General features: G+C 39.0%; 1 protein-coding gene across 1 annotated transcript in view; it reads left to right on the forward strand.

The window, feature by feature from the left end:
- The first annotated feature begins 3,835 nt into the window (after positions 1–3,835).
- Positions 3,836–18,242, forward strand: part of LOC614207 (eukaryotic translation initiation factor 5B-like) — a 74,715-nt gene continuing 60,308 nt past the window's right edge. The window contains 1 exon segment of the mRNA XM_059883834.1: positions 3,836–3,940. Coding sequence (XP_059739817.1) covers positions 3,836–3,940 — 105 coding nt within the window.

Raw genomic sequence — 18,242 nt, forward strand, 5'->3', positions numbered from 1 at the left:
ATAAATAAAGGAGATCAGTCCTGGGTATCTTTGGAAGGAATGATGCTAAAGCTGAAACTCCAGTACTTTGCTACCTCATGCAAAGAGTTGACTCATTGGAAAAGACTCTGATGCTGGAAGGGATTGGGGCAGGAAGAGAAGGGGATAATAGAGGATGAAACGGCTGGGTGGAATCACCAACTTGATGGACGTGAGTTTGAGTGAACTCCGGGAGTTGGTGATCGACAGGGAGGCCTGGCGTGCTGCAGTTCATGGGTTCTCAAAGAGTCGGACACAACTGAGTGACTGAACTGAACTGATGGCAAAATCCACCACAATATTGTAAAGTAATTAGCCTCTAATTAAAACAAATTAATTTTTTAAAAAAGAATAAAGAGTGATCCTGATTTCAAGAAGTGAAGTTAGGTTATAAGAAATTAGAAAATTATTCTGTGCACTGAGATGGAAAAGTTTATTTGGATTTGGAGTAAGAATAAATCAAATTGACCAGCATAGGAAGTTTATGTTGGAGAGTGGTAGATATGAAGAAAATATTACTGTTGCCTATAAAAAATTTATATTTACTGATGAGATAGAGAAACAAGAATTTCTAGCTTTGATCTGTAGCTTTGATAACAACAATTACAATGACTCAAAATTAGCAAGCTATGAAAAGCTGTCATTGAATCAATGTTGGATCAGTACCTGCTCATTTCTCTGTATTTGATTGTCTCCTATTTAAAATTTTGGTCACCTACTCATAGATGTAAAATTTCTAATAATGAAATTGATTGTGTCAGTACAAAGTGAGATACCCATCACTGGAAGGCATCATGAAGAGCCCAAATACCGTAAAAAGAAAACATATATTGGATAGGAAACTAAACTAGTTTCTTTAGTTTCTTTCCAAGTCTAAGTTTCTTGGACTTAGTGATACTTTGACTAGTCTGAAATGACTGTTCTTGCTGGTGAAACAAAAAAAAATTCAAAAGGAATACATTTTTACACTTAGGTTAAGAAATGCACAAATAAAGATTTTTGTAAGATACCATAAAGATGTGGTAGGATTTTTGTTAATGTAGCTTAAGACTGATTTTTTTTTTTGTTCAGTATTCAATTAAGCTTTCGGTTAACTACATGTAAGAAACTGGTCAAATTGGTTGATTGGAAACAATCTATCCATCCACTTTCGTTTGAATCTCTTAATAAGGATTGAGGCAAAGCATTTTTAAGACAGATTTTTCTCAGTAGATTCTTTATTATCATTTTGTCCCTTCTTGGATTCTGGTGAATGAAAAAAAAAAAAAGAATCTTAAGCCAACTGAGAGCCATACTGAAAAAAAAAAAGAAACATTGCTCTTTTACAGTGGTATTTCGCAGACACACTTTGTTCTAAATGTTGTAAATAAATAACTTGAGTAACCTTGGAGTTACAGTTAGAATTAGTAGTTACTTTATATGTACAACAGCAATTATAGCATGGCATTATTATGATATAAAATGGTGAAACTGACATATTTTGAAAAAGGTTATGAAAACATTGATTCTACAAATTTAGTTGATATCTTTAAATGTAAAGAATATTTTTCCATTGACTCTTTTCAAGCCTTATTGATATATGAAAGTCAAGTGAAAGTGTTAGTTTCTCAGTCATGCTCAACTCTTTGCGACCCCATGGATTGTAACCCACCAGGCTCCTCTGTCTATTGAATTCTCCAAGCAAGAATACTGGAGTGGGTAGCCATTCCCTTCTCCCGGGGATCTTCTTGACCCAGTGATTAAACTCAGGTCTCCTGCACTGCAGCCAGATTCTTTACCATCTGAGCCACTAGGAAAGCCCTTACTGATATATAACAATATCTTATTTATATATAATATTGTCTAAATTTAAGGTAAATAATGTGTTGATTTGATACACTTAAATATTGCAAAATGATTACCACCACAGGATTAGGCTAACACTGCCATTGCATTTCTTCTTTTGTGGTAAAAGCATTTAAGATCAACTCTCTTCACAACTTTAAAGTATATAATACAGCATTATTTATAATCACCATGTTGTACATTAGACCCTAAGAACTTATTCATCTTTTAGGAAACTTATACCCTTGACCATCATCTCCCTGTTTTTCCCAACACTCAGCCCCTGGTAACTACTCTCCATTCTCTCATTCTATGAATTTGGCTTTTTTAGTTTCCACATATAAGTGGAGTATAGTATTTGTCTTTCTCTATCTGACTTACTTCACTTAGCATAATACCTTCAAATTTCATCCATGTTGTAAATGTATACCATTAACTTATAAATGTAATCAATACTTTCTACTCTATTTACACATTCATTTATTTGTTCATCTAATTAAAAAGTGTATGTTAAACTCCTCCTATATGTAAGATACTGTACTGTGTGCTAGGACTGTAACAGTGAGAAAAATCTGGTCCTGACTTCATGGTGATTACAGCCTGGTAAGGACATATATGGGTGGGGTGGGGGGGTCAAATGAATACATTAATAGTACCATAACTATGATAAGGGCTACAAATGCAAGATACTTGGAGCTATGAAAGCCTATATTAGGGGTATTTGACTTTGCCAAAGTTGTCAGTGAAGGCTAGCCTAAAGAAAAGATGCTTAAGCTCTATGGAGACACAAACAGAACATACTTGTGGACACAGTCGGGGAAGGAGAGCGTAAGACAAATTGAAAGAGTAGCATTGAAACTCATATATTACCATATATAAAACAGATAGCCAGTGGGAATTTGTTGTATGATGCAGAGAGCTCAAACCCAGTGCTCTGTGACAACTTAGAGGGGTTAGATGGAGTGGGAGGTGGGAGAGAGGTTCAAGGCAGAGGACATATGTATACCTATGGCTGATTCATGTTGATGTATGCCAAAAACCCAAAAACCAACACAATATTGTAAAGCAATTATCATCCAATTAAAATTAATTAATTTAGAAAAGAGAAAATATGCTTAAATTCTTTTTTTTTTAATTTTATTTTATTTTTAAACTTTACATAATTGTATTAGTTTTGCCAAATATCAAAATGAATCTGCCACAGGTATACATGTGTTCCCCATCCTGAACCCTCCTCCCTCCTCCCTCCCCATACCATCCCTCTGGGTCGTCCCAGTGCTCTAGCCCCAAGCATCCAGTATCGTGCATCGAACCTGGACTGGCATCTCGTTTTATACATGATATTTTACATGTTTTAATGCCATTCTCCCAAATCTTTCCACCCTCTCCCTCTCCCACAGAGTCCATAAGACTGTTCTATACATCAGTGTCTCTTTTGCTGTCTCATACACAGGGTTATTGTTACCATCTTTCTAAATTCCATATATATGCATTAGTATACTGTAATGGTATTTTTCCTTCTGGCTTACTTCACTCTGTATAATAGGCTCCAGTTTCATCCACCTCACTAGAACTGATTCAAATGTATTCTTTTTAATGGCTGAGTAATACTCCATTGTGTATATGTACCACAGCTTTCTTATCCATTCATCTGCTGATGGACACCTAGGTTGCTTCCATGCCCTGGCTATTATAAACAGTGCTGTGATGAACATTGGGGTACACGTGTCTCTTTCCCTTCTGGTTTCCTCAGTGTGTATGCCCAGCAGTGGGATTGCTGGATCATAAGGCAGTTCTATTTCCAGTTTTTTAAGGAATCTCCACACTGTTCTCCATAGTGGCTATACTAGTTTGCATTCCCACCAACAGTGTAAGAGGGTTCCCTTTTCTCCACACCCTCTCCAGCATTTATTATTTGTAGACTTTTGGATCACAGCCATTCTGACTGGTGTGAAATGGTACCTCATAGTGGTTTTGATTAAATTCTGATGTGATGGAAACGTGGAACGATAACGAAGTTGGGGAAGGGAAGATTATAGAAGGAGTAGCTTCCAGTCCTAGGGCACAGAATGGGTTCTCAGAGGCTAAAGGGAGTATGGTAACTATGGGGTATGTCTGTGCAAGCAAAGTGAGGGGGAAAGTAATGTAAGATGAGGCTGAAGATATGGAAATTATCCAGACCATGTAATCCATGTTAAGGATTTTTATTTTTCTTTACATGAAAAGTTGTGGAATACAGCCACTTTCAGAGATCATTTGGCAGTATATTGCGAAGCCAAACATAATGATACCATATGATCCAGCAATCACATTCCCAAGTACTTACCCAATTGATTAAAAATGTCTACATAAATACCTGCTTATGCTTGTTTATAGTAACTTTATTTATAATTCCCCCAAACCAAAATGCTCTTCTACATGTGAATGGATAAGCAAACTGTTGTACATCCATATAATGGCATACTATGCAGGGATAGCTACCATGTCATGCAAAGATGCAGCTTAATTTTAAATGCATATTGTTAAGCGAAAGAATGCAGCTTAAAACTATATGTTGTATGATCCCAGATACATCATATTTTAGAAAAGGCAAATTTATACAGACAATAAAAAGATCATGGGTCACCAGTGGGGATAAAGAGGGAGAGAGGTGTATTAGTGAGGCACAAGATATTTTTTAGGTTGGTGAAATTATTCTGTATGATGCTATAATGTAGGATATGCATCTGTCAAAACCTACAGAACTTTACAGCACAAAAATTGAACCTTAATATATGCAAAGTGAAGACATCATTTAGGAGACTGGAGTATCCCAGAATATGGTTTAGAATGTGACAAAACAATTAAATTGCATTATTATAAATGTATGAAACAATCTCAATAAAGAAGACGGAGAAAAAAGGTGCACATGTAAGTAAATTTGGAAAGGAGTGGAGTCTGTAGAACTAAAAGGGAAACAAAACTATACATATTCACTGAAGTCTAGTTGATAAAATTGTTTCCATGGGGATATGGGTTAATAATTTCAATACTTTTATGCATGTGTACAGGAAATAAACAGTTAAGTAAATGCGTGGTGGATGGTAGGAACCAGTTTTCTTATTTTTTGGAATAAAGGAGGAGAATATAGGTTAAAAGGGGGGAGGAGGCTAAATGGCTTAATTGCTAATGGATTGGAGTTGGAGACATCAATAAAAACTGATGTTTGACCTATAGAAAGATTCAAAGATATGTATATCCTTTTGCTGACAAAGGCCTGTCTTTTCAAAGCTCTGGTTTTTTTACAGTAGTCATGTATGAATGTGAGAGTTGGACCATAAAGAAAGCTGAGCACTGAAGAATTGATGCTTTTGAACTGTGGTGTTGGAGAAGAGTCTTGAGAGTCCCTTGGACAGCAAGGAGATCAAACCAGTCAATTGTAAAGGAAATTTGTCCTGAATATTCATTAGAAAGACTGATGCTGAAGCTGCAACTCCAATACTTTGGCCATCTGATGCGAAGAGTTGACTCATTGGAAAAGACCCTGATGCTGGGAAAAAATGAAGGCATAAGGAGAAGGGGACAACAGAGGATGAGATGTTGGATGGCATCACTGACTCTATGGACATGAGTTTGAGCAAGCTCCAGGAGTTGGTGATGACCAGGGAATCCTGGTGTGCTGAAGTCCATGGGGGTGCAAAGAGTTGGACACGACTGAGCAACTGAATTGAACTGAACAGATATCCTTGTATATGTGCTTGAGCTCAGTTGTGTCCAACTGTTCTGTGATCCCATGGACTGAAGCCCGACAGGCTCCTCTGTCCATGGGATTTTTCAGGCAAGAATACTGGAGTGGGTTGCCATTTACTCCTTCAAGATATCTTCCCAATGTAGGGATCAAACTCACATCTCCTGTGTCTCCTGAATTACAGGCAGATTCTTTGCCCAATAAGCCATCAGGAAAACCAAGATGTATATAACATATGGATTAGTATACACATATATATTTTCTTGTTCTGTCAATAGAGAGGGCATAAAAGAAACAATAAAAAGCACATCTTTTTGTGCTTTGAAAAGCACATGTTTCAAATATTATTTGAAAGCACATGTTTTCAAATACTATTCTCCAATAAACTTAAATAGATCCTTTAGCTGTTTTTAATTAGAATATTTTTGATACCAAGAGAACATATCATGCAAAGATGGGCATGATAAAGGACCGAAACAACAAGGACCTAACAGAACCAGAAGAGATTAATAATAACAGGTGGCAAGAATACACAGAACTGTACTCCCAAGAAAAGGTCTTAATGACTTGGATAACCATGAGGGTGTGGTCAGTTCTCTAGAGCCAGACATCCTAGAGTGGGAGGTCAAGTGGGCCTTAGGAAGCATTACTATGAATAAAGCCAGTGGAGGTGATGGAATTACAAATGAGCTATTTCAAATCCTAAATGATAATGCTGTTAAGTGCTGAACTCAATATGCCAGCAAATTTGGAAAACTCAGCAATGGCCACAGGACTGGGAAAGGTTAGTTGTCATTCCAATCTCAAAGAAAGGGAGTGCCAAAGAATGTTCAAATTACCATACAATTGTACTCATTTCTCATGCTAGCAAGGTAATGCTCAAAATCCTTCAAGCTAGGCTTCAACAGTACATGAACCAGGAACTTCCAGATCTACCAGGTGGATTTAGAAAAGGCAGGGGGCCCAGAGATCAAATTGCCAGCATCTGCTGGATCATAGAAAAAGAAAGAGAATTCCAGAAAAACATCTGCTTCATTGACTATGCTAATGCCTTTGACTGTGTGGATCACTGCAAACTGTGGAAAGAGATAGGAATACCTGCCTCCTGAGAAACCCATATGCAGGTCAAGAAGTAACAGTTAGAACTGGACATGGAACAATGGATTGGTTCAAAATTGAGAAAGGCTGTATATTGTCACCCTGTTTATTTAACTTCTATGCAGAATGCATCATATGAAATGCTAGGTTTGATGAATCAGAAGCTGTAATCAAGATATGCAGATGATACCACCCTAATGGTAGAAAACAAAGAGGACTAAAGAGCCTATTGGTGAAGGTGAAAGAACAGCATGAAAAAGCTGGCTTAAAACTCAACATTCAGAAACTAAGATCATGGCATCTGGTCCAATTACTTCATGGCTAATAGATGGGAAACAATGGAAACAGTGGCAGGCTTTTTTTCTTGGGCTCCAAAATCACTGTAGATGGTGATTCCAGTCATGAAATTAAAAGATACTTACTTCTTGGAAGAAAAGCTACAGGAAACCCAGACAGCATATTCAAAAGCAGAAACATCCCTTTGCCAACAAAAGTCCCTATAGTCAAAGCTATGGTTTTTCCAGTAGTCATGTATGGATGTGAGACTATAAAGAAAGCTGAGCACTGAAGAACTGATGCTTTTGAACTGTGGTGTTGGAGAAAACTCTTGAGAGTCCCTTGGGCTGGCAAGGAGACCCAACCAGTCCATCATAAAGGAAATCAGTCCTGAATATTCATTGGAAGGACTGATGCTGAAGGTCAAAGTCCAATACTCTGGCCACCTGATGGGAAGAACTGACTCATTTGAAAAGACCCTGATGCTGGGAAAGATTGAAGGCAGGAGGAGAAGGGGATGACAGAGGATGAGATGGTTGGATGGCACCACCGACTCAATGGACATGACTTCGAGTAAACTCTGGGAGTTGGTGATGGACTGGAAGCCTGGCGTGCTGCAGTCCATGTGGTTGCAAAGAGTCAGACATGACTGAGCGACTGAACTGAACTGAACCCTGATGGCTCAGTGGTTAAGAATATGCCTGAAAATGCAGAAGTTATGGGTTAGATCCCTGGTCTGAGGAGATCCCCAGGAGAAGGAAATGGTAACCCACTCCAGTATTCTTGTCGGGGAAATTCCATGGACAGAGGAGCCTGGCGGGCTACAGCCTATGGGGTCACAAAAAGCTGGACACAACTTAACAACTGAACAACAAGGATCTATGGTATAGCACAGGGAACGCTACTCAGTACTCTTTAATGGCCTACATAGGAAAAGAATCTAAAAAAGAGTGGATATATGCATATATATAACTGATTCACTTTGCTTTACACCTGAAACTAACAAATATTGTAGACCAACTATATTCCAATAATTTTTTCCCAGTAGTCATGTACGGATATGAGACTTGGACTATAAAGAAAGCTGAGCACTAAAGAATTTATACTTTTGAACTGTGGAGTTGGAGACGACTCTTGAGAGTCCCTTGGACAACAAGGAGATCAAATCAGTCAATCCTGAAGGAAATCAATCCTGAATATTCATTGGAAGGACTGATGTTTAAGCTGAAGCTCCAATACTTTGCCACCTAATGTGAAGAGCTGACTCATTGGAAAAGACCCTTATGCTGGGAAAGACTGAGGGCAGGAACAGAAGAGGACAGCAGAGAATGAAATGGTTGGATAACGCACTGACTCAATGGGCATGAATTTGATCAAACTCCGGGAGATAGGAAGGACAGGGAAGCCTGACATGCTGCAGTCCATGGGGTCACAAAGGGTCGGACATTACATAGCAACTGAACAAAAACATTTTATATTGGACTATAGTTGATTTACACTGTTGTATTAGTTTCAGGTGTACAGCAAAGTGATTCAGTTACATGTGCACGTGTGCTAAGTCGCTTCAGTCATGTACTACTCTTTGGGACCCTACGGACCACAGCCTGCCTGGATCCTCTGTCCATGGGATTCTCCAGGCATGAATACTGGAGTGGGTTGCCATGCCCTCCTCTAGGGGATCTTCCTGACTCAGGAATTGAACCCATGTCTCTTGTGTCTCCCATACTGGCAGGCAGGATTTTTTTTACCACTAGCACTACCTGGGAAACCCTCAGGTATATATATATATATATATATATATATATATATATATATATATAATTTTGCAAATTCTTTTTCGATTTAGGTTGTTACAGAATTTTGAGCAGAGTCTTGTGCTATAAAGTAGGTCCCTGTTGGTTATCTATTTTGAATATAGTACTGGCTCTTTCCTTTTGTCTTTGTTTGTAGAAAATCTTTTCTGCTAGTCTTCAGATCATTCTCATCTATAGTTGCTTTGTAAATAGTTATAGTTTTGGTGTGCCTGTGCAAGGAAATGAGCTCAAAGTCTTTCTCTTCCATCATCTTGGCCACTCTTTAGAACTTTATCATCTTGCAAAACTGAAACTCTATTACTTGGTCAGCAACAGTTTCCCATTTCTCCCTCCCTTCCATCCCTGGAAACCACAATGTTATGTTCATTTTCTAGAAATTTTACTATTTTAGATAACTCATATAAATAGGGTCATAAACTTACTATATTTTTGTGACTGGCATGCAGCACTTAGCCTAATGTTATCAAAGATCATTCATTTTGTGGAATGACTACTAAATATTGAGCACCTACGTTATGCTTGTAAATTTCTACAAATTATATTATTTAACCCTCACAGCATCCTTATGAAATCAGTTTTATTCCCCCATTTTAGAGTTTAGTTAAATAAGGATCAAATCAGTTAAGTGACTTTTCCAAGGGTCATCCAGCCAAATGTGATCCAGAGCACTTAAGTGTATTTTCTCCAAACCCCTTGTTCTTTCCATTAGGCTACTATGTGACAGCCATGTTGAATTAATCAACAGCCATAAGGAAGACACCAAAACAAAATCCATTGACAAAATCAACTTTCTGCCTCTCCAATAACTGATTATTTGTTTTGTTTCAATTTGAGGAAGAAGTAGACATGGACATGTGGATTTTTCTAAGAAATGCTGATAAGTAACAGGAATAGGCTCTCAGGAAAATATAGTCCTGGAATGTTCACAATAAAACGCTAGGGGGCAGTCCAAAGATGGCCGAGGAATAGGATGGGGAGACCACTTTCTCCCCAACAAATTCATCAAAAGATCATTTGAACGCTGAGCAAATTTCACAAAACAACCTCTGAACACTGGCAGAGGACACCAGGCACCCAGAAAGGCAGCCCTTTGTCTTTGAAAGGAGGTAGGACAAAATATAAAAGATAAAAAGAGAGACAAAAGAGTTAGGGATGGGAACCTATCCTGGGGAGGGAGTCTTTAAAGAGGAGAGGTTTCCAAACACCAGGAAGCCCTCTCACTGGCGGGTCTGTGGGGAGTTTTGGAATCTCAGAGGGGAACATAATCAGGAGGATAAATAAATAAATAAATAAAACCCACAGATTACATGCTTAATGGCAACTCCCAGCAGAGAAGTAGCCCAGACGCTCACATCCACCACCAGAAAGCGGGGGCTGAACAGGGAGGAGCGGGCTGCATTGCTTAGGGTAAGGACCTGGTCTGAATGCCCTGAGGGCAATCTGAGGGAGCTAACGTGAGAAAACAACCTAAACTGTGAGTTAGCCGGGGGTGGGGGTGGGGGTGGGGGTGGGGGGGAACTATCCCACAAAAAGCCCTAACCTAAGGCACTGCCGGCCCGCTCATAGAACAAAGGACTGAGTGAACACCAGAGGAGAGCTAGCTGGCTGCTGAATGGCCCATCCTCTGCCAGAGGCAGGGAAACAAACGGGTGGCAGCCAGAGCTGGAAAGGGGCAAACGGCCCCAGAGACAGCATCCTCTACCAAACTGCAAGCAGGCTTCCAGTTCCTAACCAAGACTTCTTGGGATTCTGGACAGTTGACATCTGCTGGGAGGGTTGCAGCCAGAGATCAGCTCCCCAGAAGAGACACATAGCACACCTGAGAGGGCGCACCCACTGCCACCCAGGAAATCAAGCAGCTGGGACCAGGGAGGTGATAAGATGCACCGCACCTGGGGAGAGTGCGCTCACCAAGCACCTGGTCGCCCGAGCTGCTCGGACCTTGGAAGGGCACAAAATGCAGGCCCAACCAAGTCTGCGCCTTTGTGGAATACCCGAGAACCTGAACCTGAGTGGCTTAGATCTGGGAAGTGCACGCAACCCAGGGCCCACTTCATTTATTTATTTATTTTATGATTTTTTTTAAAATTTATTTATTTTAATTAGAGGCTAATTACTTTAGAATATTGTATTGGTTTTGCCATACATCAACATGAATCTGCCACGGGTGTACACGTGTTCCCAATCCTGAACCCCTCTTCCACCTCCCTCCCCATATCATCCCTCTGGGTCATCCCAGTGCACCAGCCCCAAGCATCCTGTATCATGCACCAAACCTGTACTGGCGATTCGTTTCTTATATGATATTATACATGTTTCAATGCCATTCTCCCAAATCATCCCCCCCTCCCTCTCCCACAGAGTCCAAAAGACCATTCTATACATCTGTGTCTCTTTTGCTGTCTCACATACAGGGTTATCATTACCATCTTTCTAAATTCCATATATATGCATTAGTATACTGTAATGGTGTTTTTCTTTCTGGCTTACTTCACTCTGTATAATCGGCTCCAGTTTCAACCACCTCATTAAAACTGATTCAAATGTATTCTTTTTAATGGCTGAGTAATACTCCATTGTGTATATGTACCACAGCTTTCTTATCCATTCATCTGCTGATGGACATCTAGGTTGCTTCCATGTCCTGGCTATTATAAACAGTGCTGCAGTGAACATTGGGGTACACGTGTCCCTTTCAATTCTGGTTTCCTCGGTGTGTATGCCCAGCACTGGGATTGCTGGGTCGTATGGCAGTTCTATTTCCAGTTTTTAAAGGAATCTCCACACTGTTCTCCATAGTGGCTGTACTAGTTTGCATTCCCACCAACAGTGTAAGAGGGTTCCCTTTTCTCCACTTTCTCTCCAGCATTTATTGCTTGTAGACTTTTGGATCGCAGCCATTCTGAGTGGCGTGAGATGGTACCTCACTGTGGTTTTGATTTGCATTTCTCTGATAATGAGTGATGTTGAGCATCTTTTCATGTGTTTGTTAGCCATCTGTATGTCTTCTTTGGAGAAATGTCTATTTAGTTCTTTGGCAGGGCCCACTTTAGACAGTTCCACTGTAGAACGACCTGAAGCCTGAGCAGTGTAGACTGGAAAAGCACACACGCCACGAGCAGGCACAAACTCAGTGTGGCTGAAACACTGCAAGCACTCCCCCCACACACCAATGATACTTGTTTACAGTGTTCCTCCCTCCCCACAGCACTGAACAAGTGAGCCTAAGTAAGTGACCACCTTCACCCCCTTGTGTCAGGGAGGAAATTAGACACTGAAAAGACCTGCCACAGAAGAAACCAGAATAAACAGAGGGGACCACCTTGGAAGTGACAGGTGCAAAGGATTAAAACCCTGTAGTTAACACCAACTACATTGGAAGGGGCCTATAGATCTTGAGAAGTATAAGCTGGAACAAGGAACTATCAGAAACTGAACTGACACCACAATTCCCACAACAGCTCCAGAGAAATTTCTAGGTATATTTTTACTATTATCATTTTTTTAATTAAAAAATTTTTTCATTATTAGGTCCTCTGTGACTCCTTTACTTTTCATTTTTATAACCTACTATTACCTTACAAAAAAGGACCCTATTTTTAAAGCAAACTTCATATATATTTTTTATAATTTATGTGATTTTGTTTTGTTTTGTTTTAATATTATATTTTTGAGAGTGTAACCTTTACTTTAGATTTTTAATCTTTGCTTTCTGGTATTTGTTATCAAATTTGTACCTTTAAGAATCCAATCTTCAGTACCCATTTTTACTTAGGAGGGTGATTACTGACTTGATTACTCCCTCCCCCTTTTGACTCTTCTTTTTCTCCGTCAGGTCATCTCTATCTCCTTCCTCCCTCTTCTCTACCCAACCCTGTGAATCTGTCTGTGTTATGGGCTGTGGGGAACACTTAGGGAACTGATTACTGGCTGGATCTGTCTCTCTCCTTTTGATTCACAATCCCAGCCAGCACCTTGGTTTTGGCTTGCAAGACCCTGAGCAAAGTATTCAGCTAATATGTACTTGGACACCTGACTCACAGAAACTCCGAGATAGTAAATTAATGGCAACTTGTTATGTGGTAGTAGAAAACAAGTATGTCATCTTTCCTATCTAAACTCATGTCACTTCTTTCAAGAAGCCTTTTCTAAACACTGTAATGCCCCATTATTGTACTTTATTTTCTTAATAGTTCTTAATAGAATTTAAAGTCATCCTATTTGTTTTCACTCTTTGCTTACCATCTTGGTAGTTGTGTTCCCCAGCACCTAGAGTCTTATTTTACACACAATAGGCACTCAATAACTATTTCTTGCCTGGATGAAAAAAAATAAAACTCTAATATTCCAAGTTTATACAGACAAAGAATTTGGACATGTTTTGGCATAAGAGCAAATAATGCAACACTGGGCATTACAGATGTAACAAAGAGATTGTTAAACACTTTGAGCCTAATGTTTATTAAAAACTACCCCTCAATTTTTCAAAAGCCTAAGTAACATGATAAGCAAAGTTTGCTTTTGACTAAGTAACAAAGATGAAGTATTTAAAACTTTAACTGCTTTAAGTGTTTAGCTCATTTCTAGGATTAGTACTCAGGTGATGGTGCTGTCTTTCCCCTAGTAGAATCTGCAGTTCAGAACAGTTCCCATTTTCCTGGCACACTGGTCACTTGCTTTCCTCTGTGCACAGCCCAGTTAGAATGAACAGAAGAGAGAATTTTCAGGATCGAACCTTTGTTGGCCATGATTCTGGTCATTGTTATGTATTATGTATTAATAAAACTAACTCCAATTTAACAGGGATAATGTTAGCCAAACTAAACTTAATCTAGTCTGCCAATACATGAGGACTCATGGCACTGGTGAGGGGGGTGGGTGGGAAGGAAAGAGGATAAAATGTAGATGACTTCTAAGTTATTATGTCTTAAAATTTCTTAGCCAAAACTTGTGGGCTAGGATGTGTCTGTGTGTCCTCAGTCATGTCTGGCTCTTTGCAACCCCATGGACTGTAGCCCACCAGGCCTCTCTGTCCATGGAATTTTCCAGGCAAGAATACTGGAGCAGGATTGCCATTTCCTACTCCAGGGGATCTTCCCAACTCGGGGATCCAACCCGTGTCTCTTATGTCTCCTTGATTGGCAGGTGGATTCTTTACCACTGCATCAATTTCATTTAATCTGAAGACAAAACTTATCTTCATATCAAACATTAGGTATTTTACACATTTGATTGGCTGAACAATATATCATTGAAAATGAAGCATATAGTAATATCTATTAATGAAAACGGGCAATTTAATCTTTTGGTGTCCAAAAGCATCTTCTGGTGAATTTGCTTAGGGGATAATCCCTCTCATTATATAAAACAAACCTTTCCAAATTTGGAATAGAGAATAATTCTGAGAATTAAATTTCTAAATAGTAGAGTATGGCTTGAAATAGTTTACCCCTTGTACCTTTTTAAAAATTCACATCAAAAGACACTGCTTCTCCATTAAACTCAAACACTTTTTGACATAAAAATATCCCTTTTCTTTGTCAGCTTTAACACAGTGTATGTGGTTCAGTGGTAAAAGAATCTGCCTGTAATGCAGGCGAGAAGGGAGTTGTGGGTTGGATCCCTGGGTCGGGAAGATCCCCTGGAGGAGGAAATGGCAACCTACTCCTGTATTCCTGCCCGGAAAACCCCATGACACAGGAGTCTGGCGGCCTTCAGTCCATAGGTTGTCAGATCCAGACACGACAGAGCGACTGAGCATGCAGGCATGCAGAAATACTATAATTGTCCAAAGAAACACTACTAAAAACAAAGGAAAAGTGGAAGAGAGCAGATAAAATTAAAAATATGAGTATTATATAATCAAGCTGACAGTCTGAGTTCTCAACCTGTCATAGTTTATCTGATTTACAGATTCATTTTTACATGATCTGAGAAACTCAGTTGAAATTTCTCCTTTTTAAGATCTTGGACTGTCTCTTGTCTTCCATTATCTTCTTTGTGCCTTCCCTGTACTGTAGAAAGAGAGAGTGTCATATGTAGCTATTTTGAAAGGAAGCAATGTGTGAAAAATCAGATGATAAGTCTTCCCACAAATAAGCATAAAATGCAAATATTTCTCTAGGAAAATAAAAATATTAACGGCACTGAAGCCTCCCACTTCTTCCTCAATTGAGAACAAAGCATTCTTCTTTCACAGAACCAGAAAGAGTAAAGCTTTAGTAGGCATTTCTCAAAGAGAACATAAATAGAACATAAATTTACTGTGTGAACTTATTTTGTTGTTGAGATAAAATTATGACAACCAGTTTTCAAAACTGGTTTATCTTTTTCCCTCCATATAGTTCCATGATAATTAGAATGTAAGTGGAGCTAATGAAAATTTCTCCAGGAAAGGTCTGTAGTTCATGGAAATGCTAATAAGATGTCTCACCTCAATGTTATAGGGCTTACAAACTTCCCAAATGGAGCTAAATTAAGTCTTCCAATACATAAGACCTTCTAATCTCAAGGTGAAATATGGAGCTTTAGTTATAATTCAAGATAAAGAAGTCAATATAGAACTTTTACCTCTTCCCCTTCTCCCACATTATTTCAATTACTCTGTGTTTCCGTTTAGTCTCATGTTTAGAATATACCTAACATATCCTTGGTGCTCAGAATTATCTGAGCATAATAAAAATGTGAACTTAAGAGATTTCCCCTGTCATTCAGTGGTTAAGAATCCTTGCAATGCAGGGGACTCGGATTTGATCCCTGGTTGGGGAACTAAGATCCCATATGTCACAGGGCAACAAAGCCAGTGCACCGCAACTAGAGAGCGCATTCGCCACAATGAAATGTTCCACATGATGCAAAAAAATCCTAAGTGCCATAATTAAGACCTGACAAAGCCAAATGAATAAATATTTTTAAAATTGTGAACTTAAATCCAGGCTATAACACAGCAGAATATCGAAGCTTTCCAGTCCCTGCCTCAGTAAAACTTTCAGTTCACTTCACTAAAAATAAGTATATTATGTCCCTAGAAGTTCAAATATTTTCATAATCTTTGAGTGATTATTGGGTAGAGGCGGGAGAAGGTGCTAAGGCTGAAAATCAAATAGACTAGAACTGATTTCTTGATAAGATGAAGATAAAGGCAGTGCAAATGGCGTGTAGGAAATTACGTGGAAGCCTAGACACAGCTTGCAGTATCTTGGAGTAAATACGTCCATAAAATAAATGGCCTTTATCAAGGGACTAAATACAAGGACTGAATACAGGTGAACATTAAAATGAGATAAAATGGGATCGCCATTCTCTAAAACATTCTGCCCCCAATTTGCACCATCCTTTAAAAGTATTTTCAAACATTTTCATGGTAGAGGAACTCCAATACATAAAACAGATAAAGGCAACTCTGGTCTGGTTTGAAAGCAAGCTGGGAGACCTAGAACGCTGTTGGTTAGTCTTCCCTTCCCAATCTTCTCCTTTATTTTCACTGGCCCCTGAGATACCTCTGTGGAACCCAGGGTTCTACAAAACATACTTTGCAGACCTTTGCATTAGTCCAGCCTGCTTATTTTGTATATGAGGAAAGTGAACAACTGAGAAGAAACAGGACCAATAGGACTAAGAGATAATGTTGTATTTGGCAAGAGATAATGCTGTAGATGAGACCATAGACTCTAGAGTCAGACTGTCCAGTTTTGGATTTAATTTTGCTATTTAATAAATGAGTGACCTTGAGTACTGTTTAATTTTACTTGCTTCAGTTTCTTAATCTGTGAAATGCAGAAAACAAAATAGCTTAGTATACATAAAGAACTTAGCTTAATGCCTGGCACCTACAGTGTGTGTATGTATGTATGTATGTATATAAGTATAGTGTGTGTGTGTGTGTGTGTGTGTGTGTGTGTGTGTGTGTAGGACTATAGCCCAGGTTCTTCTGATATGCCATGCTGCCTTTAATGTACTCCAAAATTAAATTTTCAAGTGTATTTTGGGCTAGACCTGAGGACTGATCAAGTAACTAGAGAAGTATTTTATGAGATTTTTTTCTTAAGCTCTCCTGAGCCTTGTTTTTGTGTGAACAGAACATGATGGGCTTTGGAATCAAGCAGATCTAGTTTTGGATCTAGAGTCTACTACTTTCTAACTCTGCATTCTTATGCAAGTTTCTTAATCCCTCTGGGTCTCAATTTCCATATTTTAAAAATGGTGATAATAATACCTACCTTATGGCGTAGTGGCCATGGAACAGAACTTTTTAGGGGCCAAAGGCATTATTACTCTGTGGGAGTGTGATAAGTACATTTAAGTCCTAAGAAAGGAATAAACACTAAGGAAGGAGCAAAAAGGTTTAGAATAGTCCCAGATATCCTAATCAAGAGTAGTGAGTTAAAGTGAAGCAAAGGAAATATTAGACCAAGAAGGAAAAATTGAAAGCATGTAGTATTAAACAATGAAGTGATCATCCCCAAGGAAGTTGTGGAAGTCAATTGGTTTGAGTCATTTCACATTGAATTGAAGTAAGGTAAAGTAGAACCTATCTGGGGAGCAATCTTTCCCTGGCTGGGAGACCAAGGAGATGAGCTAATAAGGGCTTTGCATCTGTCTTTTTTTTTTAGAAAAAACGCTGGGAATGGAAAAGTGGATGCACATCTGCATGGCGCCTGAGCCAGCTGGGAATGATAAGCAAAAGAAATCCACAGATAGGGAGGAGAAGAAAAATAGAATGTAGAACAGGGATAATGGGGAAGAATTAGGAAAGAGAGATTAAGAAATAAAAGACAAAGAGAGGGAGAAATGAAAAGAGAACAGAGTGAATCAGAAGCCAAGGAGAAAAAGGAGAGAGAATAGCTGAGAAGAGTTTTAATCACAAATAATACTGAGGTGTTACTATGCACAGTTGATGCTGATATCCACTGCTCACTAATGATACATCCTCTCATTACATAGGCCCTGTGACCTGGGCCTTGGCTTCAGAAAACAGTTGATTCCTAGCAGCTAATAAATAAACAAGCCCAAGCCCAAAGACAATCTGACAGAGACATCTTTTTTCCTCCCTGGTGAAAAAAAAAGTGTCATTTTTTTTCCCTCCTCTTCAAAAAGTAAACAATGCTTGTTTCTTAGAAACAGCTGGGAGTAGGAAAGAATAGGAAAGAATATCAACTGTTCTTGCCAGCCCCAGAGTTCATTCCAGGGATACAATTCCCTTTCCCAATATACTAGTTCTTTATCCAACACATTTGCAGAGACGAAGTTTCCCACCCATCATACCTGTGCCAAAGAAAGTAGAGGCTTTTGTACTTTTAAAGTCCCTAGGCTTTGGACAACAATTTCTATCCTGAGGTGGCACCACCTAAACAGTCTTGTACAAATGAACAAATATCTAAAACTTTTATTTAAAAAATACTGGGAGCATCTGCATAAGACACTGACTATTTAATTCACATTGGCCTCTGTATGTTCTATTCTTGTTTCTGTTATACCCATCCCCA

The sequence above is a fragment of the Bos taurus genome, chromosome X (genome assembly GCF_002263795.3).
Source record: "Bos taurus isolate L1 Dominette 01449 registration number 42190680 breed Hereford chromosome X, ARS-UCD2.0, whole genome shotgun sequence".
In the NCBI taxonomy this organism is placed as follows: domain Eukaryota; kingdom Metazoa; phylum Chordata; class Mammalia; order Artiodactyla; family Bovidae; genus Bos; species Bos taurus.